The 26,946-nt window shown below is 46.1% G+C and overlaps 2 protein-coding genes across 3 annotated transcripts in view; one reads left to right on the top strand and one right to left on the bottom strand.

Annotated features, from left to right (window-relative positions):
- The window catches only part of Cfap100 (cilia and flagella associated protein 100), a 34,165-nt gene extending 31,224 nt beyond the window's left edge, over positions 1-2,941 (top strand). The window contains exons 17-19 of the mRNA XM_029478230.1: positions 460-665; positions 1,232-1,325; positions 2,681-2,941. Of these exons, the coding sequence (XP_029334090.1) occupies positions 460-665; positions 1,232-1,325; positions 2,681-2,794 (414 nt within the window). The 3' untranslated portion in view covers positions 2,795-2,941. The remainder of the gene's footprint in view (positions 1-459; positions 666-1,231; positions 1,326-2,680) is intronic.
- A 952-nt stretch (positions 2,942-3,893) lies between these two features.
- Positions 3,894-26,946, bottom strand: part of Zxdc (ZXD family zinc finger C) — a 33,495-nt gene continuing 10,442 nt past the window's right edge. For both annotated transcript variants that reach the window (XM_021164787.1, XM_029478439.1), the window contains 5 exons: positions 24,245-24,933; positions 22,516-22,600; positions 7,795-7,964; positions 5,837-5,938; positions 3,894-4,681 (listed from right to left, as the gene is read on the bottom strand). In XM_021164787.1, coding sequence (XP_021020446.1) covers positions 4,595-4,681; positions 5,837-5,938; positions 7,795-7,964; positions 22,516-22,600; positions 24,245-24,933 — 1,133 coding nt within the window. In that variant the 3' untranslated portion in view covers positions 3,894-4,594. The remainder of the gene's footprint in view (positions 4,682-5,836; positions 5,939-7,794; positions 7,965-22,515; positions 22,601-24,244; positions 24,934-26,946) is intronic.

Genomic DNA, 26,946 nt, shown 5'->3' with positions numbered 1-26,946 from the left:
CCTAGCTTCTTTCTGCCTAGCCAAGAGCAACTGGGCACTGGCTGTGGCTAGACCTGGCTTTTTGCCTGCTGGTGTTTATTAGTATCTACTCAACACCCACACAGCAGTTTACCTGCCTTCTGAATGTCGGAACAGGCTCAGAGACAGATGAATTTATCTACCCAGGGCTTCACAAAATGTGGTCCTGCAGGGAGCTGGGGCCAGTGCATGNCTCCCTGGAATACAAGATTGGCCCTCAGTGGGTTTGCTAAGGAAGCTGGGGGAGGGAATGGGATATGAGCCAAGTCAGAAGCCTGACCATACCTGCTAAGGAAAGCAGGTATCACTGTTCCACCCTACTCTCTGTGTCCACACTGTGGCTGTTCCATCCTGGCTGGCAAGCCATGAAGACTGCTTGTAGACTATCATGTGAGGGTGATCAGGGACCTGCAGCCATGCCACACTACTGATTGTCCCCAGGACACGATGTTGGAGAGCCTGAACCACAAGGTGCTGGAAGTCTACCGGAAATGTGTGGGCATGCAGCAGGAGGCCAACCTGGGCACAGTGCAGATGCTGACTGTGGTGGAGCGTCAGCTGGATGAACTGCTGGAGAATCTGGAGCGAGTGCCTCAGGTCAAGATCGAGCAGGCTGAGAAGGCCAAGGAGAGGGAGCGGCGCATGAGGTCAGTCACTGTGCCCAATCTTCTGTGGCTGCAGACTTGGCTGTGTGCAGGGTGATTTAGTCAGTGTCCACCATTATGACTCTCCTGCCCAGAGATTGGCTTAGGACTCTGTATCATGAGGTTGAGGCCACTNCCTGTTGGTGCCACAGGGTAGAAGCTCTCTACCTGGACATCCACTTATATGTGGGGCCTTGGGACACAACCATCTGCCAAATCTGTTTGTCTCTCCTAAGGTTGGGGCGACCTCTTCTGGGGTCCTGGCACATGTCCTAGTTGGATGCTAGGGTGTAGGTCTGTGGGCACAAGAGTTAAAGGCATAGATGTGGATCCAGGAACACATGCTTTCTTGGGCCTGTGGTCTGAACCTTAGGTCACNCTCATNGCCAGCATAACATCTACATAGTCCTGCCTTCCTTCTTCCCAAGCCTTGGCCACTTGCTCAGGACAGGAATGGCAGAGGGGACATTTTCACATGTGAGAGGGCATGGGCTAATTTGGAGCCCAAGTGGGAAAAGCAGAGATCCCTCCCAGGCTCTGGTTTTCCTAAGCCCACCTCTTGTCCCCAGGCTTCGTGAAGAGAAGGCCTTGATGCAGAAGCAGCTGCAGGAGGAACGTCTGCAGCGGGCTCGAGCCAGGGCCCAGGCTAAAATAAAGAAGAAGGTAAGGGGTGGCGCCAGGGCCACTCTAGGGTGTACCTTCCAGGCTCTCCAGCCCGAGCTCCAAGGCCTCTCTGCAGGCAAATCACTCTGCTGAAGAAACAGACAGCTGCATGCAGTGCCAAACTGGAGTGGAGAAGTCTCCAAAGCCAGGCACTTCTAGTGTTCCTGTCATAGGGGCTGTCCTCCTCACCAGGATCAACCTCCTNGATNTATTGCACCCTTGCCACAGAACTCACACCAACATCCAGTCTCTCTCAAGGTCCTGTTGCTCTCTCTGTCCACCCTCATACAGACCTGGGGCCAAGCAAACTGCCTGTTGCTAGGCATGTGCCTTCTGGACCTCAAGCCCTTACCCCACAGAAAAATGGACTGTGGCAGCCTTGTGCCTTCTAGATGTGTCCTGGAAGCACATCTGGAGCCAAGCATAGCCTCTTGAGAAGCAGGAGCTGGCTGGCATCTATGAAACATGGTTGCCCATGCCATTATTTGGGAAAGATGAACACAATTAATAAGATACTACTAAACATCCTAGTGCTTAGTTCAGAAAGAAAGCTGACACACATTTCCCTTCAGAAGATGTAGCTCATTAGGAGAAAGACTTCCAGGCCATTATCAGGACTCAGATGGCAGGGAGAACATTACATAGAAATAGTTCAATATATGGAGGTCTAAATGTAACAGGGCCTTCTTAGTAGAAGGGCTTTTCTTTCCTGGAGAGGAACTTCATTAAGGGAAGGGGTTGAGGGGTAGAGGGGACGAGGGAGAACACACACTGCCATGAGAAGGATGGCAGGGCAGAGGAGCCTCTTCAGAGAGCAACTTTCAGAGAACCTTCCCAAGCAAATCCAAAAACAAAGGTAAGAGCCAACTAAGTTCTGGGGGGGGGGGATGAGGGGAGTTGGCAACAAGTCTCACATTCATAATTTAGTCCAACATAGTGTATATGACAAAGGCATGGAAGAACTTGGACTAGTCAGGACCATCAGTCCAGGTCTATTGGATACAGTACAGACAGCTTAACTCTGTCCAAGAGAGAGCTTAAAAGTATGGGATTGAGCTTTTATAGAGTGATCACTGACTTTTAGAGGCCAACCTGTCACACTGCAGGGTCTCCCATGGAAGCCTTGAGCTCAGAAATGCTTTAGCTCTTGCCCCTCAGAAGGTATGCTCCATGGAGCCTGNGTGGTACCTTCTGGGCTGGTCTACATTCTAGGTCCCTTTAGTCAGTACCGCCCTTGAGTGGCTGGTTTGCATGGCTAGATTTGCTGGCCTCTTTAAGCACCTTATGACAGGGGACATGGGAAGCACGACACATACATGGCTAGTACAGGCTCACCATGTTTATTTCTCCTACAGAGAGGCCGGAAATTGATAAGTCGTTCCCATCCACCAGTCATCAAAGTGAAGGAGGTTCGTGAACAGACGCTGATCAACAAGGACACGGAGGAGATGCTCTTCTTCTTCACTTAGCAGCAGAGCTGGCTGCGGGTTTGGGAAGAAGTCAGCAGGAAGTGCAGACAGGGACTGTGAGCCTGAGGGGTCCCTAACTCCATCTCATACTTTCCTGTCAGCCTCCTTACTCACAGGAAATAAAATCATGTCTCTTAGGAGTCTGAATGCCCTGCTGAAGGAAGTCTCTTGGAACCCCTTTTGTCATTTCATCCAAAGCATGTGCTTGAGGGACAGAACACTATGCTGGTTGTCATCACAAACAGCTGCTTGTAGAGAAGTCTAAAACCTGTCCCTGAGGACGGCAGGATGGTGCTGGCCCTTGGAGACAAACGAACAAGTAGCCAGCTGGGAAGCAGTGGGAAGAGTCTCAATACCATGCATAGTACCTTGAATGAAAGCAGCACAAAAGCTTTTGCACATAACATACAAACACTTTTATTCATTTGCACTAAGGACTAGGCCTATGGCAGCAGGAAGCTCCAGAGGTCAGAGCACAACAGCCCATCCTGTCACTTGCAGACACACGCTGGAGGCTGTGGGAGCTGTTGGAGCAACTTCTCTGTGGGGTGGGCTCTGGAGGCAGGTGACAGTGGTACCAGGCTGCCTACTGAGTGTCTATGGGGGCGTTGATTACAGCTAGGCAGGTTCAACCCCTAAACTTTGGCCTGTGATGCAGGAGAGACATGTGGAAAGGAGTCTTCTCAAGTAGGATTTATAATCCTTTCGTAGGGAGCAGCACCCAGGTAGCATCCAGAGAAAACTCATGCCCAATTTCAGGGCTCTCCCCAAATCCAAGAAACAAAGCAACTCAGATGGGACAGAATCAAAACAGTATCTGAANAAGCACACACATCAAAAGTCCAAAGCATTGCTGAGTGACCCTGTATCCAGTCTTGACTAACAAATATGTGCAAGGCAACCAAGCGCCTCCACAGGGAGGACCAAATCACTCTGTGAAAACACACAAGGCCACATAATATGCTTATCTCCAACCTCAATCATAAAACAAGCCTGTTGTTCCAGCCCTACACAAAACATACAGCATTCAGAACTCCACTGTAGAGACTGCTGACAAGTTACTGCCTACNATGAATCCCAGAAACAGAATTTAGAAAGATGACTTTAAAAGCCTGAACTCTTTATTCACAAACTATGAGCACACTGTCAATTTAGGAAGAGGTTCTATTAGCAGGCTACTGGCAGGCGGCAGGCCAGCCAATCACCTTTCAGACTAGCTGCTCTGCCAGAGCTCAACCTGACTTTGGCTTCACCACAGCATACAGTGTAGGGAAAGCAACACACCCACCAAACCCATTCCCACAGGTGAGAAGCTGTCATACAAGCCCTCAGAAAAGACCCAAATTTCTAGATGCGTCAGACAAATCCTAATCCACTACAACTCAGTATAGAGAAGTACCTGAGGAGGGAGCCATGCTCTACCCACTTCCTGCAAGGATCTTTTAATGTAAAAGGTGCTACCCACCTCAGACCCAAGGGGACCTGGGAAGGGCTGGAATGCATGTGCATTCGTGCACGTACACACACACACACACACACACACACACACACACACACACACCACACGGCATGGGCAGGGTGCCTATCTCACAGAGGGCAACCTGTGGAGGAAGTTTCAAAGAGTATAGCCCAAACTGGCTCTCGCTGGAACAGAATCAAAGTACTTTCAATATGTGTACCCCAAAGTCTCAAACAATCAGGCTGGAGTGCTGAGGAAGAGAAATGAGTCTCTGCCCACCCACAGCAGCTGAGGTCTTGAAGTACAGCCTGGAATTCAGTCCTCATTGGCTCAGACTGCTGTCACTCAAGGTCCCNCAGGTTGATAGTACTTCCTGGTACCTGTGCAGTCTCCAGTCCAGCAAAACCTCCAGGTGCTGGAAGCACCTCCTGTAAAACCAAGCAGAAATGTAAAGGGTAGGGCAAGAAGAGAAGAGGAAGGCACAGCAGAGATGTGGCCCACACCTTATGTTCCTTCAAAGAACAATGTGACAGATATGGTGACATAAGCTTTTGATCCCAGTACAAGGAAGGCAGAGTTAGGCAGATCTCTGTGAGTTCCAGGCCAGCCAGTGTAGGCTACAAAGGGGGACCCCATCTTAAAAAAAAGGAAGAAAGAAAGGAAGGAAGAAAGAAAAAGAAGTAAAGAAATGAAAAGAACTAAAAACAGTTATTTTTTCCCCAGATATTTTTCTACAGGCCTACTGATGGCTCCATACATATTCAAACACCCATGTACTTTTCTGTTAAAAAACAGCTCATTCTTTCTCGTACCCAGCATGCACTGGGCAGGCTGCCCAGGGAGATGGCCACGGCTGCATACCCATCACTCTCCTGCTGGAATCCAGTGCTCCTGCTTTGGCACTGTAGACTCCAGTCTGCAGTGTGCAGGTTTCAGGTCACTGGTAGTCTGTAGCCTCCCTGCCTCCCTCACGGCCTCTTGCTCTCTTCCCACCACCCTATATTTTTTTTCTCCCTTTTTCTTTCGGTTTTTAGAGACAGGTCCTTGCTATGTGGCCAAAGTGGCCTCAAATTCACAGTTCTGCAGCCTTGATCTGGGTTACTGCGTGCGACTATGTCTATGACATCTGGTTCAGATTCCCTTTCTTTAGGAAGTCTGCTGAGGGCTTAAAACAGTGGTACACACATCCCTGACGTAGGCTGCAGTCTGAAAAATGACTTTCATTCCCACCTCGATCTGCGCTGGTGACAACCTACTCTCCGCTTACCTACTCCCTCACATAGCTACTGAACTTATGTAGGTGTAGCTCATTCACGGAGAATTTAGAACCAGAGAGTGCAGCAGTCCCAGGCATACTAGGTTTCATCTGGTCCACAAGCAGACACTGTAGTGTCAAGCAAGCCTGATTTGAAGCTGTGACCCTGACTACCTTTTCAAAAAATTGCAAAGTGGCTAGAGTGACCATCAACCCAATGGGCCTCCAGGGCAGGTCTGTGGCAGCTGCTAACCCATGCTATAACCTCCTGACATGGGAAACCTGGGATGAGTTCTACGAGAAGAGCAAGAACTGTAGACATCCAGACCTGGAGGACGTAGACAGGCAGATCCACGGTGAAGTAGGGGTGGAAGGCAGAGCGCTGTGGGCTGAGGCCCAGTGGTAAGCCTCCTTCACCTGAGGGGTCATCCTGGGGAGACAACATCAAGAATTATTATACACTGGTAAGCAGGAAGCAAGAGCAATGGCCCCTCCATCTCACTCACTTTGAGCCTAGTCCAAGGTTCAGTTGAGTCTGGAATCTTCTGTTGTCTGCCTCCCCTATATTTATTATTTCAATACTCAAAAAATGTGCCTGGTCCCAACAGCTCCTTTCCTTCTAATGTTCTAAATTCCACACGGATGCCTGAGTGCTTCAAGCTCATGGGGGTGGGGGCTTACCCTTATCTCTGTTCCCGGCTTACCCACAAGCCAAACAGAGATCTCAAAGCAGACAGCATCTGGAGATGAGGAGGCTACCAGGCCCCCATTAGCCAATCAGGAAAGACTGGTTTTGCCTTCTCAAGTGTGTACTCAGTTACAGCTGCGTATTACCCCCAAACTGAGCACCCTTTGCTCTGGCACCCCATCCTTCCACTGCCTTAAGGACCTTCTGAGTACTATTGTTCCACCTCATGACAACAGAAGTGAAGCTGGGGATAAGGCCACTTGCCTAAGACAACACTAGTTGTCAAGGGACAGGTGAAAAAGTCATACCCAGGTGCATGCTCTCTCTGCCTGTGATGGCATCTTTCCTATGGTCTCTTCACACTATAGTCCCTTAGTCTTGGGGTAATCTCTGTACGCTGACTTGCACATTGTGTTGTGCTTCTTCGGGATAGGCCTCCCACTCCTTTCACTGCGCCAATCTCTAGGGACTCTTTTNTCTCTTCCACAGTTCCATGTTGTTCCCCCACTGGATCAAACTAGGAGGGAGGAACATGATTTTCAGCTCCTTTCCATACACAAGCCTGAGTCTCTACCCTCAAAACTCTCACCTGCATCTTTTTTTTTTTTTTTTTGCTCTAGAACCCTTTTACACCCTGATCCACAGGTTACCCTTTGCCATCTGTCCCCCATTATCTGAACCCTGCAAGCCCTTCACAGTCTTCTACCCCCAGTCCCACCTCTTTCCTTCATGGTTCTCTCCCAGATGGATCTTGCCTGTCTCTAAGCTCTCTGAAGAAACTGGAAAAGCTCTACCCTTAGTCTCTGACATCTAGGTTTGCACTGGCCTTCTTAAGTTTCATCTATACCTCCAAGTGGTGTACAATATGTAGGTGTGACCAGGACAGAATATATCCAGATTTCTCAGCTTCCAGACCTCTTCCTTCTCCTACTCTACCTCCTCAGAGGGAAGCCTGGGAGTACAGGTATGTATGGGGCTGCTAAGTGACCTGGCAGTGACCTCCCACAGATGGGCTGTCAGATGCAGGTCTGCAGAGCCTCCAAGAGGTGGCTAAGCCTTCTTCAGTGATCAGTGAGAAAGGAAGCAGAAAAATCAAAGAGGCCCTGGAATTTTCACATGATAGCCTGCACTGTGGTGTGCAGAGTGCTGCCCAGTAGCATGGCCTAAACAGTCAAAGGAGAGCTTATAGGAGGCTCTGGGGAGAGGTGAACAGTGTGAACACAGCAGTGTGAGGCTTCCACATGGCCACCTTGGGCATCTCAGATTCCTCTGACCTGCACAAAGGAGGTCTCAAACAGGCCTTTGCAGGACAGAGGCACATGCCGCCATGTGCACCTCCAAGGGAGGTGGGGAAGATGGACCAGGTTGAGGGAACTAGACACGGGGTAACACAGTGCCACAAACCTGATACGTCAGTCCTAACAAAGGCAAGGGCTTGCACAGATGAAGTGAGACAGGCTGGGAAGAAGAGAGAGGCTGGGGTTATTAAGATGGCTGGGACAGGACACAGGACTTGGGGCAGTTTACTGAGAGGGCAGAGGCCACCCCTNCACCATCCTGCCCCTGCAGACCTCAGTATCCATATGACTGATTCCTACCTGCAGAACAGGGATCTGGACACACTGCAGCCCAGCTGCAGGGCTTGGCACTGGCAGACCTCCACTGGGTACCATGAGAGTTCCACAGAAACAACTGTGCTGGCCTGAGTGGACATGAGGAGGGTTGACCATGCCACCTTTTACTTTCCTGTGAGCAGAGTCAGAGGCTCCTAAAACAAAGCAGATAAAAACAGCACATTTAACACATGCTTCACTGGGCTCAGCCCTGACTGGGAAGGAGAGGAAGAACCTTCATGGCTCCCATCATCCCACACAGCTTCGCTGACTTGAAAATTGTTCCAAAGAAATTTTCATGAGGGACTGGAGAGATGGCTCAGTGGTTAAGAGCACTGACTGCTCTTCNAAAGGTCCTAGAGTTCAAATCTCCAGCAACCACATGGTGGCTCACAACCATCTGCACAGCTACAGTGTACTCATATAAATAAATAAATAAATAAATAAATAAATAAATAAATAAATAAATAAATAAATAAATATAAATATAAATAAAAATAAATAAATAAATAAATAAATAATCAATCTTAGAAATTTTCATGAGGCAAGAAAGAGGTAAAACAGACAAACCTGAGATTTTAGCAGAAAACTTACAAAACCCATTGTAAATCCTTGTGCCTGACAGAACCTGACTCAAGGTGCTCTTCTGAGGGCCAAGTCCTATCTCCTCCCTTAATTCCCACAGCTCCTGGAAGGAGGGAGAACACAGTAGCAGGCTTTGCCACACAGACCAGCCTTCTAGTTGCAGCAGGATTAACTACATGCCCTCTGAAATGCCCATGGCTGCTATGGACCTGTTGACTTCACTTCTGAAGGTCACCATGACCTTGTGAGGGTGGCATCCAAGTGTGCTGTGGTCATGTTTGACACAGGCACAGGGCTTCTTTCTGCCTCTCCCCACCTATAGCTTGCTTTCTCTCAGGGTGGGGATCGAAGAACACATTTTATTTTATTTTATTTTAATTTTATTTTATTTACTTCCCCTCCCTCCTCCTAGTCACTCCTTCTTACCTCTTCTTCCCCCCCCCCACCTCCCCGCCTACCTCCTCCTCCCCTCTTCAGAAAAGGGGAAGCCTCTGAAGGAATCAACCAGCCTTGGCACATCCAATTGCANTANAACTAGGCCCATCTTCTTCTATTGAGGCTAGACAAGGCAGCCCAGATAGGGGAAAGGGATTCAAAGGCAGGCAAGATAGGGTCGTCAGAGACAGCCCTGGCTGCTCTGGCTTTAGGAGTCCCACATAAAGACCCAGCTGCACAATTGTTACATATGTGCTCTCTGGTTGGCAGGAGGAACTCTTTCTTGAAGTGCAAATATTAACCAGGCTATGGACAAGGTAAGGAGGGCCCATGTCAGGAACAGAGACTGAGCTCCCTCATTGCAGAGAGAGGTGGATCCACTCCAGGTTCAGCTTACCTGCTGGGCTCTCTGTTCAGAGCCCCTGATGGTCTGTACACAATTTTCCTGCCTAACTGCTTTGTTCTCAGCAGAGCAGGGTTGGGGCTGGGCTACTGCAAGACAGGGCCCAGGGCCAGACATAGCAAGAAGCTTCCTGCTGCTTCCTGAACACTATCCCTCCAGCTCCAGAACTATACATGTGTGAACTCTTATGCTTTTAAGTTTCCTATTAACCAAGCATGCTTCCTTGACANAAAAATATGAACAGAAGCTGGGCGTGGTGGCGCACACCTTTAATCCCAATACTCGGGAGGCAGAGGCAGGTGGATTTCTGAGTTCAAGGCCAGCCTGGTCTACAGTGTGAGTTCTAGGACAGCCAGGGCTACACAGAGAAACCCTGTCTCAAAAAAACAACAACAAAAAAAAGAGCTGAAATTTTGTATTTTGACATTTTTAGTCTACAAGTTAAAATTGAGTCACCATTGCAATAACTAGTAATAACTAGTCATGCAAACCAAATCACACGATGGCAGATGTAGCATCAGATGCAAGGGAGCTCCCTCAAGAATGGCAACTTCTTATAACCATATAGAGGGCCTTCTTTATTATTGGTTTTGAACTTGTGATTCTCNTGCCTCAGCTTCCTGAGTACTGGGATGACAGGAATGCTTGGCACAAGTATTGACAATCCTATTAAAAAGCCAAATTGTATTGAAAATACATTTCAAAATGACTGGGAATGACTTTTTCTCCCTGTATTTTTCTCCCCTGCCTGTATTTAATGATCACTTATGGAAAGGATAAACATGGTCAGCATAGATCTCAATTAAATTTTTAAAAATAAAATACCCATGAATCTTAAATATACTTTCNCCACCAACCACCCTTAGTTCCTGAAAGAACTCACTCAGTGTTGAAGAAGTAACAGCCAGGAAGGCCAGACAGCAAGGGCAGGCATCAAATCAGAACAGTTAGGGGTNCTTATTCTGATAAAAGGCTGCCTTTAGCTTTTGTAATTACAACAAACACTAACACACATCAAAAATACTACTTTGCAGAGTAAGAGGGTTAAGATAGCTTTTTAGTTTCAAGAGCAGACACGACTGAAATGGTGTCTATCTAGTATACGCTGTTTTCTAGCTACTGTGCAAGCTGCAGGATTAAGAGTGTAAGGCTGTGCCATGTTTCTAGAGCGGCCAAGCCCAGCCATGCTGGTCACCGCCCTGTGGAGCAGGTGCTCAGGCTTAGTCTTTGCCTACTNNCATGGCTTCGTTGTTTATCCTTCCCAGTGAAGTTAAAGCTGATAGGTGGAGTTTTAAAGGAACTGAGCNAAATATGACAATATGTCTTGAGTGTTTTCTGCAGTGCTTCTCTGGCAAGCCTTACCCTACCTGGCCTTGTTACTAGCAAGCCCGGGGTGATGTGCTTGTTACTATCATTACCATCTCCCTCCATCTTCTTCCTGACTAACAAAACATCAAAAATCCCCCAAACAAACAAACAAACAAACAAACAAAAAACCAAGAGCCGTCTACTGACTCCTCATGGGGCCACTAGGCCTCACGGTTCCAACAGGCCTGCCTCGTTAGACTTTGAGCTTTCCAAGTTTGACTAGCAAATCAAGGACAAGCACTCACCACGTCCCTTTTCACCAGCCTTTTGACCTCTGCAAGAGTCAAATACACCCATGATACAGGTTTGATATCTTTCCTAGATTTTGAGGGGACTGTTCTTGGCAGCTCTCCAATAAAAATAGTGAAGGCCACTATTATTTAGGGTACCTCTTCAGTTCTCAATTGATTAAGGCCTGTAAGACTGAATGTTACCAACTGCTTTTCTGTAGAGATACCATGGTTTTCTGATCTTTGACCTGGCCAATTATGCTGACAGAATGCCTAACTAACCAGGAGCCACTTGAAGCTCTAGGTGCGCTTTCCATTTCCCATAATCCACTTCACCTGAGGGAGGGCAGACATAGTACGTGACCTATATATAGGTTCAGGGAATCCTGGGGTCTTGAATTCTAGTCCTGGTGTTGATCCCTATTAGCTATTACTGCTCCAAGTTCTAAGATCCTTATCCAGAAAAAGAGAACTATACGTTGGGAGTTTTAAGAGAGGACTAGGGTTGGGTAAAAGACACAAGGGTTCAGAACCATGCCAGGTACATAAAAGACCTTAGATATGACACCTCTTTTGGTCTTTAATATGAGAAATACTTTATTTGTGTACCAAATATAACTTTGAAATGGCTAGTGATCTGTGTATATTACTCATTAACAAGTATTTCCTGCATCTTCATCATGTGATACAGTGACACTTCCCCTAGAGCTTCCCATGGCTGGCTTGCAAACCTAGCATTAAAATGAAGGAAAGGCTGTCCAGTGACTGGCCNAACTTGGGATCCATCCCATGTACAGGCACCAAACCCTGACACTATTACTGATGCCATGTTGTACTTGCAGACAGGAGCCTAGCATGGCTATCTTCTGAGAGGCTCTACCAGCAGCTGACTAAGACAGATACTTACACCTAACCATTGGATTGAGGTTGGATGGAAGAGTTAGGGGAAGGATTGAAAGAGTTAAAGGGGATGGCAACCCCATAGGAAGAACAATAGTATTAACTAAATCAACTAATCAGAGCTCCCAGAGACTAAGCTACCAGCCAGAGAGCATACATGGGCTGGCCCATGAACCCTGGCACATATGCATCTTTGGCCTCAATGGGAGAGGATGTACCTAATCCTGTAAAGACTTGATGCCCTAGGGAAGGTAGACACTAGTAAGGGGGGTGGGTGGGTGGGGGAGCATCCTCTCAGAGGCAAAGGGAAGGGGGGAATGGTGTGAAGAACTCTGGGAGGGGGAACTGGGAAGGGAGATAACATTTGAAATGTAAATAAATAATTGAATATAAAAAATGCAGTAGTAGCTGGTAGTGCTTCATACCTAAAGACCTAGCATTTAAGAGACAGTATAGTTTGAGGCCAGTCTGGGCTACATAATGAGATCTTTTTTCAATGTACCCCCCTCTGCTGCCCCAGCAGTGGTGATGAGACAACAAGGCAGGCAAAGACAGAGACTTGAAGAAGCTGACTGCAGCTGAGGTTGGCATTGCAGGCAGCCACTTGAACACAATGGCACTAGTCACTGTGAAGCAAACATCCGGAGTGATCTCAGCAGCAAGGGACCAAAGAGAAGGGACCAGGAAAAATGTTGTCACCAGAGTCTAGAAGAGGGACAGTGCAAAGAGAAACAGACAAGGGAGACAGCTCTGCCATACAGCAGCGGCCTGCTTAGTTCCCCACCCACCTGAGCCTCAGGATCAGGCTCCAGGGGCTACTAGGGGAGCCTGGGTAGCAGTTTCTAAGGATATGAAGGCCAAAGGTCATGATTACAAAGCCAGGCATGAGCACAGAAGAGCACTCTGTCCTGGAGGTCACCAGCTGTTACACCATGCACCCAGAGCCTTATTTTGCTTCAGCAAAATGTAAAATGAAGAGGAAATGGCCTGTGAACAGAATATAAATTTACACCTCTTCTAGCACTTTTCAGTCTGTGCTCAATTGTTTTACAAGAAGTCCTGTAGACACGCCATACCCATCATAGGAGGCCTGGGCTCCTTAAACAGAAGGGGACCATGAGATATCAGATGGCGCACCCTAATCACATCTGCCTTTGGATCTATGAAGAATTGGCAAGGGTCACTCTTTTGGCCCTATTAATCATATCCCTGATAATGTGTGTGGCAAAGTTAATGGTGTTTTTATGTTAAAGTTGGGAACCAGCCACCAAGGGCTGCTTCCATCCTCAATCACCAAGAGCAAGGAGAGGAGATAAGAACAAAGTAGTCTTACAGAGCACAGTCAAACTTGAGGCACAGACTGTCCCAGCAGGGAAGCAACCTTGTGAATGAGAAATGCATGAACAGGAATAGAAATGAAAATGATGAGACTAAAGGAGAGTCCTAAGGTTGGGAATATGGGCTCACCTCTAGGGCTGTGGCAGAGTTCAGTGCTACTGTCTTTCCTGCCTCACTATGTCACCTGCCAAAACCAGAGCTGTGCTCAGGAGACTGAAAGAACCTGCCCAAGTCCATCACAGTCAGGACACTGTAGAGAGCAGGCATTCAACAGCCTTCAAGGGCCACTGCCTGAAGGAGCTTCATCACCCTTGGGCACACAGAAGGGACTAGGTACAGCTGGAACTGAGGCACCTTGGCGAATGGGAAGAACATGTGGTGACAGTGTAAAGTCTACACTATGCTTTGGATCCCAAAAGCTACCTCCTTCATAAGCCTGTGTGTTCTAGGTGTGTATGGGGCCCATAAGATGAGACTAAACTCCAGTGGTCAAACAACATCCCATGCAATCCAAATGCACCCAGTACTTTGGACTTAAATTTTCAGATAACTGTATGAATGCTACTAAATTCTCTCCTAGAAAGAGAAGTGAAGCAATCANGGGCTGATGCCCTACCTCTCTTTAAGGAGTCCCCTTTTATTCATGATGGCAGCTAAAGGAAGAAGGGAGGAAACCTATGAAACACATGCTTGGAGATATCTGTTTGAAAGTGAAAAACTTATGAAGATGAGATTACTGACTCAAGGCTCAACTTGGCTGGTAACTCGCCAGGGCATTTCAACTACATGTGCATGGCAGAGCCACACAGCTCTCTGGCTACAGGCTAGGCTTTGCTGGGACCAGTAGGTCATCTCAGGGCTAAAGCTATGGAATGGAAAGCACATGCTCACCCTGGCCTCTTGCTCCTGCCCCTCTGAGAGGGGAATCATACATCTCCATGTACTAGTGAGACCAGAGAGCCTGGGAAAGCCTCACAAACCACCCAGGAGGAATGGCTGGCTACTCTACTGCTCACTTAATGTGGCAGTTTTAGATTTTAAAGTTATAAAATTGAGGTATAAAACTGATGTATTCTCAAATGCTCAAATGCAAAAAGTAGAAATGACCACAATAAAATATTCACAATATTTACCCCCAGAAAAAAGAGACTATCCAGCATGAGCAACTTACCACTTCTGTTTCTATGTAAGTATGTACACAAATATGTCTACCCACACATCCACCATTTCTTATAGACTGACTTACCAAAAACATGTACAAAGCATGCAGCTTTGTNGACAGACATTTGAGTTATAAACATTCTCTTGTCAACAGCTCTGANAGAACAGTAGGTGGCAAACGGTCTCTTTACATGGAGTTCCATTTCCATAAGGTAGATGATAAGATGTAGCTTCGAGTGTGGTCATTACCCAGTTTTGTTGTTTTCTTCTTGGAATCACCACCCAATNAGCCTGTAGACATACCAGACCATCTCCAAGAGGGCCTCCCTGGCTGTCCACGCAGCTGCCCTGGCGGTCTTCTGCAAACACTTGCTCATAGTGGTGTTCCTCTGCCTCCCAACCTTCAGCGTTCTCATTAGATGTGGCTTCTGGTCAAGTGTGGTGACAAGATGTGCTCCCCACACCTCTGNTCCTTACGCCCCTTGCCTTTCCTCAGCACATGTGTAATGTGGAGAGCANCCTCCCTGNCTAGTCTGCCAAAGTAACTTGTGGGAGACCAAATGAGTCCTTATGTTACAGCAGGTAGTACAGTAAGTACTGGCTGTTGTTATAGCTTTTCAAAACCCTTAAACCACTTATGATCCACAAAGAGCAGCATTTAGTTGTTAGAAGTACACAGTCACCTCTGCCACATGAAAGGGTGGCCCAGGCTCTATGCTCTGGTTTGTGATTCTGCCCATGATACACCAGCACTCTTTCCCTTCTGGGCTGCTGTGGTAGATGTGACAGGCCTGAGCATCTACAGTATAGCCTCTATGTATTTCCTTTGCTCTCTTGATCATTCTCACCTGGTGTTTGTTTCTGTCCTTGAGCCTTCTTAAACTTTCAAGTTTTTAAAACAGTGTCCCCACTCTGTGGGCAGTGTCAAGCCTGTAATGCTTTTCCCTAACACTCAGTTCTGGGGGCTCCTATTTCAAGACAGGCCCCAAATCCCTCCTACTGTTTAGCCACCACTGACCCTAGCCACTCTGACATCAGCAGGATGGCCAGAGATCCTAGCCATTCTTGCTTCCTCCCATGCATGCCACCTGTCAGTTATCTTCAAAAGAGTAGGTGGAATGACCTTTCAAGATATCATGTCCCCGTTTCCCCCTCAGTGAAGACCAGAGTTTGACCATGGCTTACAAGGCCTGAACAGCTGGGTCACCTTGGTGCTTCAGCCTTCCCTCTGCCTCATTACACTCTCTCTGGAAAGCCAACCACACTGTAGCCTCAGGACCTCCCTAGGCTGTCTGCTNCTTGTTTTCATTCCTGTGGCACCTTTTCATTCCCAGGTCTTATCTTTNCTGATACCCATCTTCTTGACTGAGAACTGCACAGGGCACATGGGGAGTATAAGCTGATTATGACTACTGCTGTGTATGAACCGGGGCTGTGGCTGAAAGGTACAGATGTGTGCACAAGCAGCCTCTTTTTAAGAAAAGGAAGATCCCTTCAGGTTNTATCTTCATTAATTTCATCATTTGGTTTTCCCAGTCTTTGCNTATCATGCACTTCCATTCCACTCAGTAGACTGGGTATCTGCTGGTCACCTTTCCTTGGTGTATGAGAGAAGCCATACCAGCAGGGAGCAACCCAACTCTGCCTTTCAGCTAAGTTCTATTGTCTTCTCCATGTTGAAGTTGTCTTCTCCCTGCTTGTGAAATTTCCTCCTGTGGGGCTACTGTAACCTGTAACCACATTTCCTCATTGTCCACTGCTGCCCTGTATGCTTATAGCAGACATCTCTTTTAAAGCTGGATACTCAATCTCTTAACGTTTACTAAATTTTTAGCTGAATCTCTTGGGTTTTCCAACCAACAGTGAAGTCATCTATAAATTATCACATTGCCTCCAAAGAATCTACCTTAGTTCTAGTTTTGGTTTATTTCCAAGGCAAGACCCTCTAGGAGGGCATGNACACCTGTGGAAGGAACAGGAATATAGAGACTCCAAAGGTCCTGGACACATCTGTAGAATGCCCTTGGAGCACAGCACTAAGTGGGTGCTGGCTGCTAATCTAAACTCACCAGGTGGCTGAGGACAACTTTGAAGCCCTGATCCCACTTCTTGAGTAGTGCAATGACAGGTGAATTACATCACACTCAACAGAAATCATTATGAAATTTCTATTCTATCAGTGATGCCTATAATTTTTAAAGAAATCCAGCTTAAGATCTATTGAGGGTTGGAGAGATGGCTCAGTGGCTAAGAGTGCTCATTATAAAGCACTCGGGTCTGAATTTGCTATCTCCAGAGCCAAAGTCAACATGCTGGGGCATGGTTGAGCATGCCCATAACCCTAGAAAAGGCAGGAGGGGACGGCAAAGAAGCAAGATTGCTGGTGCTACCTAGAAGACAGAGGGCTAGCTCTAGGGTCAGTGAGAAGGAATAAGAGAGTGTTAAGTATAGGATGTTCCTTCCTCTGGTCTTTGCACAAAACCCCTCTGTTGAGAACACAACTATTCTCTTCACTGGCCTCTGATTATGACTGACTCACTAACAGACTGACCATTAGGTAGTTTTCAAGCCCTGTGTGGTCTGAATATAGTAAATACAAGATGCTGAGGATGCTGCTTAGAACTTTGTATCTATTATGTTTTAGGAAGCTTCAATGGCTACTCTGGGGTGACAATGTTCACATTTGTCTTTCAGAATGATGTGCTGTTGCAAGTACTATAATGTACCACACAGTGTGTGTGATAGATGTTTATTTCTGTTCTGCTGTTTTTCCTTGGTTCAAGAGCCTCAGCAGAAATGGAAACCAATAGCCTAGAGAGTTGTGCACATTAAGAATATGTTTTGTTCTGCCCAAGCCAAAAGTTCCAACCTGAGCAGGTGGTTACTCGCGACTGGTTGTTACATGCTTATTTTCCACCTTGTTCTTCCTTTTCTTAAGAGGAGGTTGCTTGTGCACATAGCTGTACCCATCTTTCAGCCACAACCCTGGTTCACACAGCAATAGTCATAATCAGCTTACACTCTAAGTGGCCTATGGTCATTGTCTCATTAATTTCCACAAGAGAACCAAGCCAAGTGCTTCTACTGTTCAAGAGCTCCAACTAGAAACTCTGTGATTATCATTTTCTGTTGTAATTAGGCAACCAATTATTCAATGGGCTTTATTTTGGTTTCCAAGTGAATTTTACTTTGTAATTTATACAAATGGTATAATGCCAAAACGTTTTCCCTATAAAGATGTTAGCTGTAATTTTTCTCATCCCTCATTTCTTATATAATTCCTACAAACACTGGATATGGACTAGAATTTAGTAAATTAACTTCACTAAACCCATGAATAACATTCTTCACAGTTTCATTGTTTCTGCTGTCTGCAAACAAGCTAAGTGAGTCACTTTCACTACTGCTAGGCCTTTATTCATCCTCTCCCCTAGGTTTCTATCAGTTTCACTTTGTGCTGGTTGGGATGCTAAGTTTTCAGAATAAATGTGGTTCAGCTCTGCTGTGGGCCACACATGGGCACCAACCTAAGAGGAAGAGCTTTGCTGTCTCCACTCTTCCCCTTGCACTATGCCCTCTCCATGCACATATCAGTCCTGCTTTGGGGACTATGTCTGAGTCACTGCTTGCCTTCCTGTGCCTTCCTGCATTTCCCTAAGGGTATGCTTTGCTTAGATCTATTCAGTCTTTGTCTCCTGGCAATGCACTTAAGAGCTGTTTATACTTTTACAGTGACACAGATACCCTCAGGTTTTGGTCACATGTGTCTTGCTATTTATTGTTCCTTCTAATGAGCATCATGTTGGCTTTCATTTCCCTGCCCTTAAAGCCACTGCTAACTGGTAAAGAACCTACTTGGTATGTGTAAGGACCTGAGTTCAAGCTCTAGTAAAGACCTTCCCTCTCCAATGATATGATATTCTCACATTAAGAAAATTTCTAGTATTTGCAATTCTGTTAGGAGCAGCTCACTGCCTGAACTGAAGAGGCCAGCAGTACTCTTGTGTATTTACTCTCAACAGCAGCATACTGGGAGCAGCTTTGGATTTTAGACCACACATTTTCTAAGAATGCACACACAGTGTAGGCCCCACATTTAAGTGCCGTCTTTCTGTTTGATAAAGCTTAGACTCCACAAAGGTGTAGTTACAGTGCGACTTCTGTGCTCAGAATTACAGCTCATAATCTCCAATCACAATGTCAAAATGCAGACATCCCAGAAACCTAAAATTTCTCCCTCAGACTTGGTGTCAAATAGCAGCACAGCACAACTTGGTGTGAAGCCATTTAGTCTGATTCCACACATAGGAATGTTTCACTGCTAAGTATCAATATAATAACAAGGAATGTAAAATACTGTTTATATACCTTCCAAAAGCCATAACATTCTGTATAGAAAATATAGCTCAGAATGATTAAAATGGTATTTACAAATATTTTCTAGCACTGGCCACTGAGAACCTAGTATATACATCTCACCAGCATAGTCTTGGACCCACATCCTGGTTGTAAATACCAATCTCCAGTAAAGGAGCCAGGGTTCTCTGTAGAAGCAGCTGACTACAGGCCAGGACAGGTACAGGACAAGCTGAGCCTGGTCAGGCCAGAAAATAAAGAAAATACTTAAAAGACAGTATAGAGGAGTACAGAATCAGAGCATCGACATCAATGCTAGTCATGCTATGACCCAGTACTGAGAATAGCCTAAGACCAGGCCTCTGAGTCTATGCTGAGAGTAATGGCGTACACCTAAGAGAGGGAGAGCATGTACTTACTGTCTGTAGAGCCCTAACTTATAAACACCTACAGGAAATACAAATCACCTGCAGAACACCAGGGTCAATTATCAGTCAAAGCTCACTGTCTAGTGTTAAATCTGTGGAAAACATGAGAGACAGGGTATCTGTGGTAAACAATTAGCTTCACTGAACTCTTTAGAGGATGACCCAGGGAATCCTAGAATGTCCTGCTTGTCAGCATGTTCTTGCTTTGTGGATGGTCAAATAGCTCTGTAGTTAAAAGCACTAGCTGTTCTTGCAGAGAACCAAACTTTGATTCCCAGTATCCACGTAGTAGCTCACAATCACATGTAGCTCTAGTTCTAGGGGATCTGATGCCATCTTTTGGCCTCTGAGGGCACCAGGCACAGGCATGGCACATGAGCATACATGCAAGTCAAGATCCCATATATAAAAATACAATTAGGGCTGGGGAAGAGATGGCTCAGTGGGTAAGAGCACTGACTGCTCTTCCAAAGGTCCCGAGTTCAAATCCCAGCAACCACATGGTGGCTCACAACCATCCATAATGAGATCTGACACCCTCTTCTGGTGCATCTGAAGACAGTGTACTTACATATAATAATAAATAAATCTTTAAAAATATATATAACTAAACAAACAAAAAAAGAAGAATGTTCTTNTTTCCCTGGGTACTTTAAGCCACTTCAGAGAGCCAATGCTAACATTGTGATGTACAGTGTAGTCCTGGGTCACGNNCTGTCAGCCCCATCTCTGGAGGGACTGGATCTCACATAATTGAGTTCCAATAATTACTGCAAATAGTATGTTTCAGATGAGCTCTCCTGGTCACCAATGCTGGAAAAAGTCTACACTGACCTCACCACCTGGGACCACTCTTGGTCTGACTTTGTCCTTTAACTGTACAACACTGACCTAGTACAAGCGCTTTCAATGGGCTGTGAGAATGACTGAAGTTATACTTGAGGGCACACAATTGTAAAATATCTACATCAAGTTAAATATTTAGAACTACAAAGAAAAANAGGATGCTTATAGAAGGTAGAAAGCTGGCCAGTAGCACCTTTGATAACAATCCATGGCAATACCCCTGTACCCAGCACAATGCACAAAGAAGGCACATTACCTGGAACAGACCCGAGCCTCAGTCTAATCAAAAGGAGGCTTCAAGAAATACACATGGAGAGAGTCTGCAGAGAGAGTAACTGTATTCTTCGAAAGCATCATGATAGGCAAGGGAAGGCTGAGGCCCTACTTGGTTGGAAGACCTGACAACAGAGCCCAGATGGGAGCCTGGTTGAGCCCAGTCTGGGAGAGTCCTGGTGAACACCTGCTAAGAATAAACTTCCCATTACTGTGTCAGCAGAAGCTGTCAGGAACAGGCTCACCAAGGCTATGAGTAGGCTGCTCGAAAGAATGGCTAGCTAACATGTCAGAGCTGTGGACACAAGGGTAGCAATATTCATGGCTCACAGCTACCCAAGGTAGAGAGAGTCTGTAAGTCTGAAGGTACAGCACATGTTAGGAGAAACATGGTTGGTTCCAAGGGCTATTTAAAGGCAGGGACTCTACATGGAACCTCTCCTGGCTGGTCATAGGGTTCCAAGAGTGTTTTTCAATAAAGACAGGTAAGTGCAGAAAGTAATCCTTCACCCTGGCAGAGACATTTTCTTTCTTACCCATGAAATCTATANACCTTGCAGAAGCCATGATTATATTTCCCTTCAAAGTCTCTGAACATTTAAAATGTGTACATGAAATGCTGGAATTGTCACAGGTGGCCAGAAACTACTCATAGAAACCTGANGCAGTCTTAAGCACCCTGACTTTCTCCTATCAATTGTACCTCAGGGTGAAGGACTGAGAAGCCAGTCTTTAGAGAGGTGTCCTAGCTACTAAGAGGAAGGTAGAACTATTATCACCTTCTCTGAAGACCCCAGGCATCTAATGGCTCTGTGCTAGTCATCAATGGCTGCTAGGAACCAGTTCAGGGGACCCCTGCAAAGAACCCAAAAGACTTTACTCTCCTCTCCCCAAAAGAATCAATCAGATCAAGCCTCAAGATGTAGCTAATTTAGGGGAGCACACCACCACACCAGTGAGGCAAACTGTAAAAGGTACCTGAGCACATGGAACAGACGAAACCAACCTGTGCAGTACTCCACCAAACATGGGAAAGAGTGGGAGAGAGAGAGACAGAAGGGTGAGGAAGAGAGAGGGAAGAAGGGAGAGAGAAGGGGCGGGGGAGGGAGGGAGGGAGGGAGAGAGAGAGAGAGGGAGAGAGAGAGAGAGAGAGAGAGAGTGAGAGTGTAGGGAGTGTGCATGTTATGGCTCTAAACTAGAAGGGCAGCTGCCAAGAGCAGCCTCTGACTCCCCTGTGGATTCTTTGCTAACAGGTGTCAGCAGCATATATGGGGTTTAAAACAACTGAAAATCTCAACATTTACCAACAGGAAAAACTGTCAGTTTTAAAAGAGGTTAAATATGTGCCTAACTTTTAAAGTGTTTTTAATTTTTAAAATGTCATACTGCAAATGATAACTGCACCACTAACTCTGTAAGTACTGCCCCGAGGTGAGTGCAATAAATCTGTACCCAATGTCTGAAGCACTCCTTTTTCTCCAATACCACGATTGTAACTCGGCTCAATAGAGACAGCTGGCTTTCTTCATGAAGATGGCTTGCATGTAGTACATATTTTACAGACATCTACATCTCATTTTATTTTCCCTGCAAGTTTTACACTTGGATTCCTAAATCACAGAACTGTCCTAAGTTACAAGAGACACTGAGAGGCATACATGGAAACATCTGCTTGAAGAAAACTGTTATTTTAAATATGGAGCTACAACATTAAGAACAGAAAGACGTAAAACTGCACCAAAGTAAGTTTAAGTAAATATAAAGATGAATGACGCCTGAGAATAGCGAAGAGCTTTGCTGACATTAGACAGGACTCACCAGTTTCCTCTCAGTACCTGCACCTTCAATGTCATGTGCAGAAGGGACAGCAGACGAGGCTATAGACTTAACTGCTCCACATGGTACTGCCTTGTTTCATCTTTCCATTCAAGTGAGCTGCTGCTCATATAGATTCAGGCTGATTCAACCAAAGACTGCTGTACACAGGCTGCCTTCACACAGCTATCCTAGAGATAATGGCCCTACTAGGCAAGGNCTTCCACCACAAGGCAAGGCCTAACTAGGTATCCAGCCACCCTTCTGCTTTCCTGACACCTGGCCTTCTGGGCTCATTCACTCAGTAGCNTTCCAGAACTGACCCTGTTTGGACCCTTGATTTCCCAAGGGCCTCTCAGACCTGTTGAGCATGGTCAGACATGCTGGTGATTTGGTTGCTACCTGTTTTCTAAGTTCATGTTAAGCTAAGGAATTGATAAAGGGGTATTTTGAACATAGAAGACAAAGAACACAGAAACAACTGTTCTGTGTGCTTTCTCTGCCTGTGACTGTGACACAAGAGACCTGAGCCCCTTGCCCACCAGCACTGCAGCACACTCGGCCTCACCTTCATCGCTCCCAGTTCCTTTCTGCTTTTTTTTCTTGACTAGTTGAATGGCTCGGTAATCAGTTCTTGCTGAGCCCCCACTTTCCTGGGACCAAAGAAAAGTGTGTCAGTTGCTTGATCTAAACAGCAGAGGAAGGGTAGCAAGGGGACTAAGCCTGCCTGGCAATGTATCAGAGCTCCAGGATTCAGTCACCAGCAAAGGTTCTCAGGAAACCACATGCTCAATTGTTAGCAAAGGAAAANGCACACAGCTTCATCATCTGGATAAGTGAAGTACACTCCTCCAAGGTCTAAATGCACTAAGATATTGTAGAGAGAGACTGCTAAGAGCTGTACACTGCCCTGTTCCCTAAAACACCTCATCTTCTTGATGCCAGGGTTATGTCTCAGCAGCCCTGGGCAGTGTTGGCAGCAAGTGCCACACTGTCATCTGCCAATACAAAAAGTATTACCGAATTCAGCAAACTTATGGAGGTGCCAGAGAAAACAGTATTCAAATAGGAAATTTAAAAATGTGTGAACACTCAGTAAGAAAAGTTTCATTCTTAAAACTACATGGAGCAAAGGAAACCAGTCCTCTCTGGCTCACAGCATACTGAAATCCACTCACACCACCATCCCACTCAGAAAAGCAGGGGAGCCCAATGCCACACAGCTAGCAAGAGAACAAACAAGGGACAAGCCTAACTTCTGCTGGCTCTTCCACCTCCACCCAGGTTCTGCTAGCTCTTCCATTCCATATTTCCTGAGACACAGGGAGGCACGGAGTGCCAGGGACAGGCTTCCCACATGCTCTGACCTGTGGTTACCTCCAGTCCCTGTCTAGTCACCTGTTGCTCTTAGCAACTGCTGTGACAGCCTAAGCAGATGCCTGCAAGTGTAGCTCTGCCACCACCAGCCAGACACCAGCAATGGACAGACAGACTGTGCAGCTCTCACACTGAGATAAATGCAAGTCGGCTCCAGTAGGTTGGTTGCTAGGTACTCTTACACTTGATTCCAGTTCACAGCAGTATTTTAGGCTATAGTAAGGTAAGATGCATGATTCTTAACATGATAAATGTCAAAACAAAATTCAACCAGCATTCTAAAGAAACCTATATGATCATTTCCATCGTAGACTGAGGAAAGTCAGACTCTCGCTAGGAATCTTTAAATTACTTTAAATTAGATTATATTAAAGGTATAATTGATATAAATATAGAATACAATAACTGTCCAGCCTCAAAATTAGAGTATTGTNATAATCCTTCAAGAATGAAGGCTCAGGAATCACTGTTATTCTAATAAAAATATCCTGACGTAGCTTTCAAGTTCCCACTGAACTGTTAAGACGACTGAAGTCAACACTTCTAGGACTCGTCACTACGTGAAAAGCACAAAGGTGAATATTTCAATAGTAAGAAATGCCTCAAGTTTTCTCATGAAAACTGTATAAAATCACAGAACTCAAAAGAAATCTTAGAATGCATGTAGCCAAAACCCCTTATTTTAGAAATAAGTGAGGATCTAGGGCTCAGATAAGTTAAGCGATTTGCTTAAAGCTGTAAGAATGTCAATTCCAGACTCAAAGTCAAAGTCAGGCTTCCAGACTATTGCCCAGGCTCCATCTGTCCTTCCTTCTGCACACCAGAAAGAGCCGTCTGCATAGACGGGACTCGTCCCCAACACGATCCACGTGCATTAGGGAAGTGAGCTAGTGGTGGTGATGGGATAGANTGCTTCATACCAAGTACAGACTGCCTGTGCCAGCACCGAGCTCTGAGTCCTTCTGAGCCCCCGGCCTCTCTGCAGAGCTGGACAGCACAGACTGGGATGGCCCATGGCTTTCTTTCTGCCCCTGGACCACATCTGGGACAGGAGACAAGTCTTGTTCCACCTTTATTGGAACCAGCAGATCTGGCACACTGCCAGTTTCTTGGGTGGTGTCTGGAGAAGTTGGTGTGGTACCAGGTGCTGTCAAGTTATTGCTGGGGGTCAAGGCTGGAGAGTCTTGATTCAAGTTCCTCACAGGCAGAGCCACCAAGCAGCCTACTGCTCCTGTGCTCATGGCCTGTGAATCATCTGCACTGAAGCTGCCTGGTTGGAGAACTGTGGCTGATGTCCCAAGAACAAGAGGACTGTCCAAACTTGGAGGCATATCACCGTGGGCCACTAGAACGAGAGGATCCATTGGCCCTAAGGAGTTATTGTTAGTAGGGAGATTCCCTCCCAGAGAAGAGCTCACAGAAGTGACATCAATGGTGAGGATCCCAGAGTTCAGTGCTTCATCCGACCCAGCTGTTGAACTGCTGCTATTAGCAGGTGTGTCAGAGAAAAGTGCTGCGAGATCTATGTTGGTGAGCTCACTTTGGCCTGGGCTACTCAGTTCACTGCTGGGTGTGAGAGAACTCGGAGCTTCCAGCTGAGGTACAAGATCTGTGAAAGCAATGGATATTTCAGTTACTATGTTGCCGGATTAAGAAATCTTCTTTCTGCTTGAAATGCTAGTAGCTGCCCCTGAAGCAACACTGACTACTGTTCACTAGACCTTGTCATCAGGGTAAAGACAGACTGACTGCTGGCACACAGTGGACAGCAAACACCAAAGGAAGAGCTGACTCAACAACAAGAACATAGNTAATATTTCATGTCCTCAGGNTGTCTTTGTGCTCCAAAGCCTGCCCTTCCTCCTATGCTGCAGTAGCTAACCAAGGTTTCAATCCATCCATAGAACAAAGCCTCTGTAAGTCAGCTCTAAGACTGACTCTGGCTCGGGGGTATTTTTACAATTATTATTCAGTCATCTCAGGTCTTNTCAAACTGTGCCCAGCTCCACATCTACTGTCATCCTCAACCTGGATTAGTTTGAGACATCTGTAGTTAGTCAAGGAGTAAAACTGGCTGTCTGGACTGGGTTGAAAGCTCCAGGTTTAGGCAGATGCATGAGGCTCAGACATCAGGTCCTCATACATCCCTCACTGACACTTCTGAACTACCCCAGTACCTGAAGCAGAGGGAAGGGACACTCCATTCTGTTTCTCCCATACCAACTACATGCTAACCCCAAATGCATACTTGATAAGCATGAAGGCCAGATCAGAGTAAATAAGGCTTATTTGTTGTTTTGTTTTGTTTTGTTTTTCTGAGACAAGGTTTCTCTGTGTAGCCCTGGCTGTCCTGGAACTCACTCTATAGATTAGGCTGGCCTCACAGAGATCTGCCTGTCTCTGCCTCCCAAGGGCCAGGTTTAAAGGTATATACTACCACCATCAGGCTGCATATTGCATTTTAAACTCAAGCTTAAAAAGACATCTATCTAGTTTAGACATAAGAACAAAAACCAAAGACAGACTCTTTAGTTGTCACATTCAGAAAGTGTCTTCAAAAGTATCCCAGCATCAATACAACATTCTGAAGACATGGGAGTGATTCTTTCTAGACTCCNGTTTCACAGGANACCTGTTACTTTCTCAAATGAAAAATAANCAAACAAACAAGCATCTTGATGATTCTGTTCCTTGTGGAGAGTGGTTTTGGTGGAAGAAAGATGTCAACTTACTNAAAAATCTTCCACCTAATATTTTATTAATTCCACAGTTGTCAACTAGAGAATTAGTATGAACAGATATACAAGAGAAAAATGACTGACTGAACATAAGCATGTAGTGCTGATGGTTAGGATTGTGGCTTTGGGAGGCAAACAGATCCCAATAAAGAAAGACCCTGGCTTTAGTGCTTCCTTTTGGTCTCAACCTTGGCAAGTTTTCCTGCAGCATGGAGGGAAGACAATGAACTGAAATACAAGCTAGCAGTCGTCAGGCGCACCGAGTGCCTGGTCCTCTACTGAGCACAGCGGGCAGAATGAATGATACATTAATCAGTCAATTATACCATAAACANAGCCTGCTAAAAGGGCCTCTCATCCATCCAGAGTTTATGGCAAACTCCTGTGAAGTAACCTGAATTAGCCAGCTTAGGGAAAGAGAGATGCAGTTTGAGAGCTCAGAGCTGGAGAGGGGGACAGTGGTTGAGTGACATCCTCCGACATAAATTTTAGGAAACACACTCTGTTGTCCTTAAGGAGTCTACAGACTAGCACAGGAGGGCAACTGCTTTTACAGTGCAGAGTAGCAACTGTTGAGGTTACAGTGCCTGAGATCCAAAGGACAGATTAGCAACCGCCTCTCCCAAGAGAAGAAACCAGATTAAGAACACAAACCTTCCCAGCTTCAGCTGCTCAGAGCCCTGCATCAGACACTAACGGAGAATGACTCATAACATCACCACCTTCCTTGTTTTCAAAGCTCAAGGAAANAGGACTCTACAATCTGTTTCTGCTCAGGATCCCGGTTGGGAAAAAGCTAAATGGTATTCCCTGCTTCACAGGTTACAGTGAGGGGGAATTGGTTAGAAACATGCATGACCACCACCAAGCTACCTTACTAGGAG

This window comes from Mus caroli, chromosome 6 (genome assembly GCF_900094665.2).
Source record: "Mus caroli chromosome 6, CAROLI_EIJ_v1.1, whole genome shotgun sequence".
Classification (NCBI taxonomy): Eukaryota; Metazoa; Chordata; class Mammalia; order Rodentia; family Muridae; genus Mus; species Mus caroli.
Note: the sequence above shows the minus strand (reverse complement) of the source record. Positions and strands in the feature narration are given on the sequence as shown.